The sequence below is a fragment of the Triticum urartu genome, chromosome 7A (assembly GCF_056163025.1).
Source record: "Triticum urartu cultivar PI428250 chromosome 7A, HENAU_Tu73, whole genome shotgun sequence".
Taxonomy (NCBI): domain Eukaryota; kingdom Viridiplantae; phylum Streptophyta; class Magnoliopsida; order Poales; family Poaceae; genus Triticum; species Triticum urartu.
The window spans coordinates 499,945,998-499,957,216 of NC_141879.1; the positions used below are offsets into that span (position 1 = coordinate 499,945,998).

Below are 11,219 nucleotides of genomic sequence, written 5' to 3' on the forward strand. Positions count from 1 at the left end.
CAGACCGAAATCACTAATTGAGTACTCGTTGCTTGCAAAGAACACTTCGCTTTCCCAGGTTGCGACAAGTGACGTACATGCAGCGCGTCACTTGTCACAACCTGAAAGTTTTCACTTTTTTCGTAGATTCGTTTATTCAAAACGTTTTATCTTTTAAACCGTGCGTCTAAATTTCGAACTGTTTTCATCATTGGATTCCTCGTGTCAAGATCTTTAAAACTAGATCCCATGTTGATAGGTTTTGATGAATTTTTTTCATGAAAAAAACCGGGCAAAAAAGCCGAACCGGAGCACGGTTTTTTTCCTTTCCGAAAGAGACACGCCCGTGCCTCTCGTGAATTCACACCCGTGCCTCTTTGTGGAAGCAAAATCGTGACTCTCATGAAAGGAAAAAAATACAGAAAACGCGTATTTTTTCCCTTTTTAAGAGGCACGGCCGTGACTCTCACGAAAGCACAACCGTGCCTCTCGCGGAAGCAAAACCGTGACTCTCGCAAAAGAAAAAGAAAACAGAAAACGCGTTTTGTTTTTTCCTTTTCGAGAGGCACGGCCGTGATTCCCGCGAAAGTACAACCGTACCTCTCGCGGAAGCAAAACCATGACTCTCGTGAAAGAAAAAAAAACAGAAAACACGTTTTTTTTCGTTTCCGAAAGGCACGGCCGTGACTCTCACTAAAGCGCAACCGTGCCTCTTTGCGAAAAAAAACCGTGACTATCGTGGAAGAAAAAAAGGAAAACATGTTTTTCGTGCAAAAAAAAAATTTCGAATTTTTTTTATCGAAAAGCTAAGGAAGACCGGGAGAAAACCAAAACGTCGAAAAAACCCAAGAAAAAACCGCTTAAAAAGCCGAAAACACGTGCAGAAAAATTAAAAAACAAAATCCGAAGGGAACGTCTAGAGCGCGACACGTGGCAAATGGCTGAGAGCGCGTCAAATGGCGCCGATCGTTACGAGTCTTCTGAAAGAGCGCTCGTTAACTAGTTGCTCCCGAAACAGAGGAGGAAACAGAGAACTCCTCCCAGCGCCCATCATGGGCCGGCCCAACAAGAGGTCAGCGCTAGCACGGGGACGCGCCGGTTTTTCTGGTTCGCTGGTCGCTATGACTGGTCCACTGTTGACCGGTGGCTTTTGTAGAAAAATACTATTTAAAAAAAGGATTCAGAAAAATCATGAATTCGAAAAAAATTCATGAGTTCAAAAAAAATTAGAAGGATCTGCAAAAATTCACAAATTCGGAAGTTCAAGAAATTGAAAAAGTTCACAATTTTGAAAAATATTTCACGAATTTGAAAAAAAGTCCCCAAATTTTAGAAAATGGATTTCAAAAAAGTGCATTCACTTTGAAAAAATATTTTGAAAATCAATTGCGGATTTCTAAAAACTCATTGATTTTGAAAAAAATATGCATGGATATGAAAAAAAATCATGGATTTGGAAAATGTTCTTCGATTTTGAAAAGAAAATTCATGAATTTGGAAAAAATTGGATTTTGAAAGAAAAACTTAAATTTAGAAAAACTTTGTGGGTTTGAATTTATTCATGCATGAAAAAAGTTTTTTGATTCAGAAAATAATCATAAATTTGAATAAACTTCACATGTTTTGAAAAAATAGGTTCACGAATTTTACGAAAGTTCTCAAACTTGAAAAAAGTATGCGCATTTAGAAAAGGAAAAAAACAAAAAAACTGTCTAGAAAACAAAAAAATATGAAAAAAAAACCAACCAGAAGCTTCACAAAACAAGCAACAATCACTCCTGAGAAAAAAACGAAACAGGCTCGCTGCGGCCGAAGAAGGAAAAAAAACTAAGATGGGTCAAGCCCAAATGAAGGAGGGGGTGTGCGGTCCGGTCATGGACTTTGAAGAAAAAAAACTAAGATCGGTCGCTAGTTTTGTCAGCTGTTTTTTCTTTCCGATTTCTTTTTGTTGTTGGTCTGCAATGTGAAGCAGTGATGAGCTTTTGATTAGAGACAATTTCCTTAGTATGGATGCTGATAGAATTTTGAGTATCCCTTTGAGCTCGAATATGACCGATGATTTCATTGCATGGAAGTACACAAAATCATACACCTTTTCTGTGTGGTCGGCATATTATGTTGAATGGAAACATCAGTATGGAGCACAAAGGAGGAAACACAATGGTCCTAGTACATTTGGAAGCATGCTACATTGGTACTAGCACCTAAGCAAGGAAACATGATGGTCATACAACATGTATGAGCATGCAAATTTGTCCTATCTACCATGAACACCATGCAGGTAAATAAAAACTTGCAGTTCACCAACCATGATAGCAAGAATTTAAAGCAGAGTAAACCAGTCACATCAAAGCAAATACGAGAGTGACACTAGAACCGACAGCGCATAATACCAGTGTGACAAACCATTGCTGCGCTGCTACGCGACATTTTTCAGATGCTGCTGGAGCTAGGAATACGTTATGCATTGGCATTCTCAAATCAACTATCAATTTGACTTGAATCAATAGTTCAAGAGCATACATGAGCTTTCCCGCAAAATAGAGAGCATAAAAGATCTACAGCTAACTCACAGTACTAGAATAAAGGACAAGGCCATCATCAACTCATATCCTCATCAGATGATTCACCCCCTCCCGTTGTTGGATCGAATTCATCAGTCACTGTCCTCATAAAAGGGAATTGTGTATCTTCCCTGCCCATATCGTACACCCCTTCTAATGGGTGCCTCAAGACACCCATCCCTTGGTTCTCACATGCATAAATAGCGAGAATTAGGATTCTTGATCCCTCTCAATCTCTCTTTCAATTCGAGGATCCAGAGAGGTGTTTTCATAGTCATCTCCGAATATTTGCCATCTCGGAATATTTTCGATTTCATTTTTCTATGATATGTCTTTCTATATGAAAATTGGTTATTTACGATGTACGATGATCCCTGTTAAGCATCCATGGCTGAATGGTTAAAGCACCCAACTCATAATTGGTAAATTTGCGGGTTCAATTCCTGCTGGATGCACACGAACGGGAACATTCCATAAGTCTATTGGAACTGGCTCTCTATCCATGACTATAATATCCTTAATGTCTATAAGTGGAGTCCTCTTTTATGCAGGTTTCCACTTTAAGCAATGATTTTAGAATCCGATTCAATAGAAAATGAGAAAATATGCAAACAAAATAGAAGAAACAAATGTATATATATAGGATATTATATTATATATTCCTAGGTTAGATTCATTATCTAATCCGATATATGGATATGGAATTCCCTTCTATGTAGTTCGGACAATTCACATTATCATTTCAATTTGTACTTTTTAGTTACTTTACTTCTCCCCAATAGAGCTTAGAAGTAAGAATTTATTGGTTGGTTGTATCCTTAACCATTTCTTTTTTTTTGACACGAGGAACTACTCACCATGAATCCACTAATTGCTGCTGCTTCTGTTATTGCTGCTGGATTGGCCGTAGGGCTTGCTGCTCGGATTAGCGGGGGATCTGCTAAAGAAACATTATAGAATAGCACCCTTTGATGAGAGATATGAGCAAGAGGCTTCAAGAAAACTTGTGTTTTCAGAATTATATGAAGCCAGTAAAGAAACAAAAAATCCATGGGTATTTGAACCCGAGTACCCGGGAAAAAGCAGAATATTTGATGGAAGAACAGGCGACCCCTTTGAGCAACCTGTTCTAATAGGGAAGTCCTATATCTTAAAATTAATTCATCAAGTTGATGAGAAAATTCATGGGCGTTCTACTGGGCCCTACTCCCATTTCTTTCTATTGAGATGAAAAAGAAGAAAAAGTGGATTTCTATTCACAGGCTGCAAAATTCAGAATAAATTGGAACCGTTAACTAGAATTCTCTTTTTTTATTGCAGTAGTGAACTACTCTTAAATCGGTATTATCTCCCCCCCTTCAATGGCATAATAAAATATTATGGCTTTACCAACCCTTTTTTATTCATTAGTTCCCGGCCCTAGAGGGCAAAATTGAGCGGTTTGCGAAGTCACTTGCCTTCAAAAAAAGAAGGCGCAAGGCCTCTCCCTACCCTGCAGAAAATAAAAATGAAACGAAAGGGACAGTCTACCTCTCCCTTCCCTTTAAAAAAAGTTTGCCTGTTGTTTGTCTCAGTTAATACCCAATTTTTGGAGCTCTGTTGGCGAGTTCTATTTCTGCCTCTGGAGCGCCCTCTTTTTTTGAGTGGGATGCAAAGGAAGGGTTAGTAAGTCTATTTTGTACAAGAGCCCCTCCTATCTGATAGAAAAGGGTCCCATGATCCCGAGCCGATCTTACCTTGGCTCGCAAACCCCAAGTTTGTCTATGAAGAGCTAATCTAATTGTATTTTTTTCTAGAATGGATTTCTTATGTGGAATACTAATGGATAGGGCTTCGTTGCTAAGTGCTACAAGATCTAGTGCACTGGAACTCGTGGTTATAGACCCGAATCCTTTAGTATGGAACATTGTCTTTTCCAAGTAAAAACCCCTAGTATATGAAAGAATGAAAATGTGCTTTCGTTCTTGTGGAATAAGAAGCCCTCGTACCTTAATGAAAGGAAAATCGTAATTTTTCGTTAGGTATTTGACCAAATAGGATCGTCCAGTTCCTATAGAACCTATCACTAAAATACCTGATAGGGCTAAGCGGAACGAAAAGGGTTTTCCATGAGATGGTAAATGAAAACGATTAGTCCCACACGAGGTTTGGGAATAAATTGCAATTTTTACTTCAATTTTTCTTCAATTTTTCTATAAAATTGTTTCCGATTCACTAAACCAATTCTTATCTCTTTCTGAAAGAATAAATAAAAAGAATAAGAAAAAATACTGAAATTCTTAATTTTTCCAAAATTTATCTCATGAATTTAGTAGATCCTTTTAGGAGGCCCTCAATGACCATAGATCGAACCTATCCTATTTTTACAGTGCGATGGCTGGCTATTCACGGACTAGCTGTACCTACTGTTTTTTTCTTGGGATCAATATCAGCAATGCAGTTCATCCAACGATAAAACAAATTCCAACTAAGGAGAATTTGGCCATCGTGATTAGGGTCGCTCTTTTTTTAACTTTACTTTAGTGGAATTTCACCGGACCTGTTCGTTTTGGCATTTGAGTGTTTTTCATGGTCAGTAAAAAAAATCTTTTGATGTCTTGCTAGTTCAATGTTTTGACAGAAGCGCGCGGTGTAATTCCATTGATTTTTGGATTTCGATCGTATCTAAGATCCTTTTTTTATCTGGGTTGCTAACTCAATGGTAGAGTACTCGGCTTTTAAGTGCGACTATGATCTTTTACACATTTGGATGAAACAACAAATTCGTCCAGACTCTTGGTAGAGTCTAGAAGACCACGACTGATCCTCAAAGGTAATGAATGGAAAAAATAGCATGTTTGAGCAACCTCTTTTGGATTCTTAAGACCACCCTTGCAGTAGGATACCATCTGCTTTGGGTTCTTTATTATCTCCTTCGAGGGATTTTTAGGATCGTTCAGGCTATATATATTTAGTCTATTTTGGCTTTTACTGTCTACTTTTCTCAGGGAGATGGTTAAGGACCTCAGAAGAACAGATTCATGTTAGAAGTATTTTTCCTTCCAATATTTTTCTATTGGGGGTTCTCTCATTCCTTTTATTGAGCACAATGATGCGAATCGGGCTTTAATGAGTTCTAATATGCAGCGCCAAGCAGTTCCGCTTTCTCGGTCCGAGAAATGCATTGTCCAAGAAACATGATCGGTATAGGGATTACTAAGGGGACTAAAGAAACAAGAACAACAACGACTAATTCATCCGCCAATATATTCCCGAAAAGTCGAAAGCTAAGCGATAATGGTTTTGTGAAATCTTCTAGGATGCTAATTGGTAAAAGGATTGGAGTTGGTTTAATATATTTCTCGAAATAGCTCAATCCTTTTTTGCTAAGACCAGCATAAAAATATGCCGCTGACGTGAGTAAAGCTCGACGTCAAGATCAGTCTCCTTTCCTTTCTCTTTTCGGGAGCAGAGCTGAAAAAGATGGACAGTAACGATCGCGTAATATCAATTTATCGGCCTCGTCATCGAAAGCGGCTTCCAATTGCTCGGAAATTCTCAGCTATATGGGGGACTTTGATGGTGAGCAAAAAGAATTGATGCTCGTAGCCTATATCCGCATCCATAACCGTTTTTCATTTGTGTGTAGAAAGTGTGTGTAGAAAAAGCCACATACCCTACCATATTATATTACTTACACTAAAAAATACTAGACAATCTTATTTTTTTGCACATAAAGAAATAAAGAAGTCATTGCAATTGCCGGAAGCCAGTTAGAAAATGGATTCCTATTTGAAGAGTGCCTAACCGCATGGATAAGCTCACATTAACCCGTCAATTTTGGATCCAATTCGGGATTTTTCTTGGGAAGTTTCGGGAAGAAATTGGAATGGAATAATATAGATTCATACAGGTATTTGACCAAATAGGATCATCCAGTTCCTACAGAACCTATCACTAAAATACCCGATAGGGCTAAGCGGAACGAAAAGGGTTTTCCATGAGATGGTAAATGAAAACGATTAGTCCCACACGAGGTTTGGGAATAAGTGATTGTCTGATAATGAGCAAGGAATATACGTCTTTCTGCTAAAGAGGATCTATTAAACTCATAATTCATTGATGAAAAGGGGCTAGGGAAAGCTTAAACCCAAGTCCTACAGTGATGGATATAAGCGCAATTGAAATTCCTGGGGAGTTATACATTTGTGTATTGATAAGACCGTTCATAATTTCTTGAAGCTCGATCTCCCCCCCAGATGAACCATATAGCCAAGAGAAACCATGAACCAGAATAGAAGAGCTTGCCCCACCCATGAGTAAATATTTCATAGTAGCCTCATTAGACCGTAGATCTCTCTTGGTATATCCATACAATAGGTAGGAACATAAACTGAAACATTCTGGAGCTACAAAGATAGTTATTAAATCGTTAGCAAACCTCAATTCCAAGAAATTATATCTTCTAGCAAGACATTCACCGAGCAAGCGGAAATCCTTTTGAAGGAAGCTATTCAGGAACAGCTGGAACGGTTTTCTCGTTTTCATTATGGTCTGACAGAACGACAATTACTTAGATATGTACATATCGCTAGAAAAGCAAAAAGGTCAGCAGGCCAGGTTTTACTACAATTACTTGAAATGCGTTTGGATAATATCCTTTTTCGATTGGGTATGGCTTCAACCATTCCTGGGGCCCGCCAATTAGTCAACCATAGACATACTTTAGTTAATGGTCGTACACCAGACGAAGCAATGGTTTATCCAAACTTCAAAAATAAAAATCTATTTTTTAATCTGTTTGTGAGAAAGTGTGAAGAGAGCCAAGAGACTTTAATTTTGGATTTCAGCAATAAATAAGAAATAAGAAAGAATTTTACGAATTGTACAGACGAATTCGAATTAGCCGCTCTACAATCTCAGTGGTTAATGATGCATGTCAGTATGATGTTATTAAGCTATGCAACTCTTTTGTGTGGATCCTTATTATCTGCCGCTATTCTAATCATTAGATTTCGAAATAATTTCCATTTCTTTTCTAAAAAGAAAAAAAATGTTTTAAATAAAACATTTTTCTTTAGTGATATTAAATATTTTTATGCAAAAAGAAGTGCTTTAAAAAGAACCTCTGTCCCTTCATTTCCAAATTATTACAAATATCAATTAACGGAGCGTTTGGATTCTTGGAGTTATCGTGTCATTAGCCTAGGATTTACCCTTTTAACCCATTCACCTGCCAAAGTAAATCACAATGTTAGAATCTTTTCAGGTCCATTACAAGTCAAAAGGTGAAAAATTTCCATACCATATTGATCTTGCTCCAAAGGATAACAGACATAGCGTTTTATCATGCATATCGATTTGACCTGAGCGAAGTACATAGCCGATGTCCAATCAGCTGAGCCAGGCTTCTTTGTCTTGACAGTAAAGTTGAAGTGATGAAATGTCTTCAAATAATGCTCCACATGGAAACATTGATGGAGAAGCTCGTCAAATTCATAATCAAGTCCCTAAGATGAAACACGTGTTAGTCATACTTCTCCACAGTTCCAACAATAAAAATGATTTAGAGCAGAAATGGAGAACCTTAAGTTCATCTTTGCTCTCAATGTATCTTCTGAAAGCCACCATCGCCTCCTCGCTCATCCATCGTTTCGCATTTGCAGCAGCTTCTTCCTTTCTAGAAGCATAAGTATGTTGCCCTCGCGCTTCAACTGATTGTGTTTGTTTTTGAGCTTGTTTGTCTGCATATTGTGTATTAGCTTGATAGTCAAGTGGCCAATATCCTTGTGCTTGGAATAGTCGAGCTCGTTCTTCATCTTGTTTTTCTTCAAATTCTATACTACCTTGAAAGTCGAGTGGATAAAATCCTCCAAGTTTATGCTTCCTAGATAGAAATATCAGAATACGGTCAGCAAAGCATGGTTAATAATGTAATCTACACATGTACCAAATACAAGGGGCAAGGTGTAATAAACTGATTCTCAACTAAATTGAACTTGTATTAAATAACTATAAGCACTCTTTCCTTGGATATAGGAGAAAGTTCATGTAATAAACCTTGCTTTATTCACAATGAACCTTTGATTATAGTGTTCATGTATGGGTATAATACTAAAACCAGGTTCAAGAAGTACAGATGATGTGGGGTTTGATAGATCTCTGGATCGGTTAGGGTTAAGGATTCACGGTGGTCTTTACCTTTTCCTTGGATCGGTGAGCCCGATGGGGTGGCCATGGTGGATGGCGGCGGTGGTGATGGCAGATCATGGGCGAAGTGGTGGCAGCGCTTCCCATCAGCACTGCACTAATCCTAGATCAGTAGGGGATGTAGGTGGGGTGTACGGCGTTGTGACGAACCTCGTGTTGCGACCCGTGGTCCCCACCTCTTTATATATAGTGCAGGTGACAGGGGCCCGTCACCCATAGTGGGTTGAGCGCCCCCGAGTAGGGCACGGATCTAAGGGCCCGGTGGGCCATTGGGCCCACACGGTCGAGATCATCCTAACATTCTCCCCCTTGATCTCAACTTTTACTTTGGACCTTATACTTTTATTTTACTCGTTTCATAACAGATCAATACATAGAACATGTTTCATTGTCACAGCTCAATTGCCGATAGAATCAGACAGCCACAACGCACCTCTCTGTTTTGAAACAAATTCTTTAACCTTGGGCCCTTTATTGTCCGGAAATCTTAGACTATACCATAAAACCCACGTCGACTGTGTGTTCTCCGAACACACTAGGCGGTAAGCCTTTAATAAGCAGATCTGCAAACACTTATCTATTGCTTTTATGCTTCAAGCATTTCTACATAATTCTGGACTTTCTCCTTTACAATGCATAACTCTGTGTCAGTGTGTTTGGCATCAACACTTGACTCGTTGTCATATGAGCGAAAAACTTAAAATGGTTATCGCTATTGTCAACCATTATTAACTCCGGGTACAGGTCTCCTTAACAATTTTACCTGTCCCTCTGCCTCATATCAAGCTATAAAATATCTTTGCATCACATTGATGATAATTGTTTCATTCTTTGGAGCTTTTCCACACAAAAACCTCCAAGTATGAAAGTTAGCGACAATTGTGGATTTCGCTATACATTTCACAAGTCTTGTCTATGTACTCACAATCTTTTGAGAGCACTTATTTCTTTCAGCATGAGGCCGATATCTTTGACTCCATTCCAGTGATCTATATATGGAATGGACATTGCCAAAACAATCCGGATACGTGGACTGTGTCAGGGTAATATATTGAGCTTCCAACAGCTGAAGCATATGGTACCATATCCGTTTTCAATCTTTTCTCATCAACTTTTGGAACACCATAGTTTCCAGTTCCATTACCCTTGACTATAAGAACAGACGTAGGTTTTCTCGCATGCATACTTTAGATACCTTTGTTAGCATGTCCATGCGACATTCCTAACACCCCATTTTATTCTTTTCTTGGTGAATCTCAATATTTATAACGAGAGACACTCTACCGAGAAATGCAATTTTGAACTTTGAGGTCAAGAACTTCTTTTCTCCTCCTGCAGTAGATTGACATCACCACTAGCAAGTAAGACGTCATCCACATGCACAAGATTGGGAAATGAATTTCCCATTCTATAACTTTGCATGAATATAATTGTCCTCCCATTTTCTTTAACCCAAAATAACATCTGATTCTTTTAACTTTAAATGCCACTGTCTAGAGACTTGCTCTAGTCCATAAAAAACTTCTTGAAGCAGTATCCCTTGTGTTCTTTACTTTCATCTGATGTAACTCAGATCATGATGTCGGTCATGATGTGCCACTAACACTCATTGTAATTTGTTCATTCTCTTTGCACAAAATCTTTCGATTCAAGTCGTGCTTTACACCTTTACATATTTCCTTTGGAGTCACATTGACCTTGTAGACCTTTTACAGCCTACTGTTTATGCTCCATTGGAAATTACTTATGAGTCCCAAACATTGTCGGGATTCACCAATTTTATTTCATCTCACATAGTCTCTTATCATTTAGACAAACAGACACTTTTCTAAGCTCGATTGAGCGCTTTAAATGAGGTGGGATCAACCTCGATTTGAATTTCACTAACATAGACTTTATAGTAATCAGAAGTATCTGATTTTCTCATTCCTTGAGACCATCTGTGTCTCAGGTACTGGCACTTCTTTTATATGGGGCTGTTGTTGCTCTGTCATTGCTAAGAGGCAAATTAATTCTATAGTCTTTTATTTCCAAGAGGCAATAGGTTTTACAAGGACCTGTGTCACAAGATCCATGTGTACTCATTCTTCCTTTATAGAGCTAACATCCGGTGTTGTATAGGTCATACAACATGCTCCCCCAGATTACTCCATCTTCACTAAAAATGGCGTATCTTTAAACTTTATTATTTGGGTTTATTCTGTTAAAACTTTCTTCTTTATGGCACTTTAAACATCATCTTAGTATTCCTTAGTCTGCTTCCGGAACTGTAAAAGATCCAGGAATACATCTATTTATTTTCTTTAGGGGTATTATTATGATCGTCGTACTCCCCCAGACGATCACATTCTTCATTAATGGATATCTCATATTTCTTTCTCCCCCTCGAAATGTGGCAAGAACTTTTCTGCCACAATTTCGAAAGACCATTCACAACTCTTGTGAATTGAGGAAACTTTGAGTATCTACTTCATTTATCTGATTACT

At 38.3% G+C, this 11,219-nt stretch overlaps 1 protein-coding gene across 1 annotated transcript; it reads right to left on the reverse strand.

Annotated features, from left to right (window-relative positions):
• Positions 1-2,580: 2,580 nt before the first annotated feature.
• Positions 2,581-9,740, reverse strand: LOC147960137 (uncharacterized). The gene is made up of 5 exons (XM_087533174.1): positions 9,658-9,740; positions 8,109-8,409; positions 7,828-8,032; positions 7,749-7,755; positions 2,581-2,743 (listed from the first exon to the last, which is right to left on the reverse strand). The coding sequence occupies exons 1-5, from the start codon at positions 9,738-9,740 to the stop codon at positions 2,581-2,583; spliced, it is 759 nt and encodes a 252-aa protein (XP_087389300.1).
• Between the last annotated feature and the right edge of the window lie 1,479 nt (positions 9,741-11,219).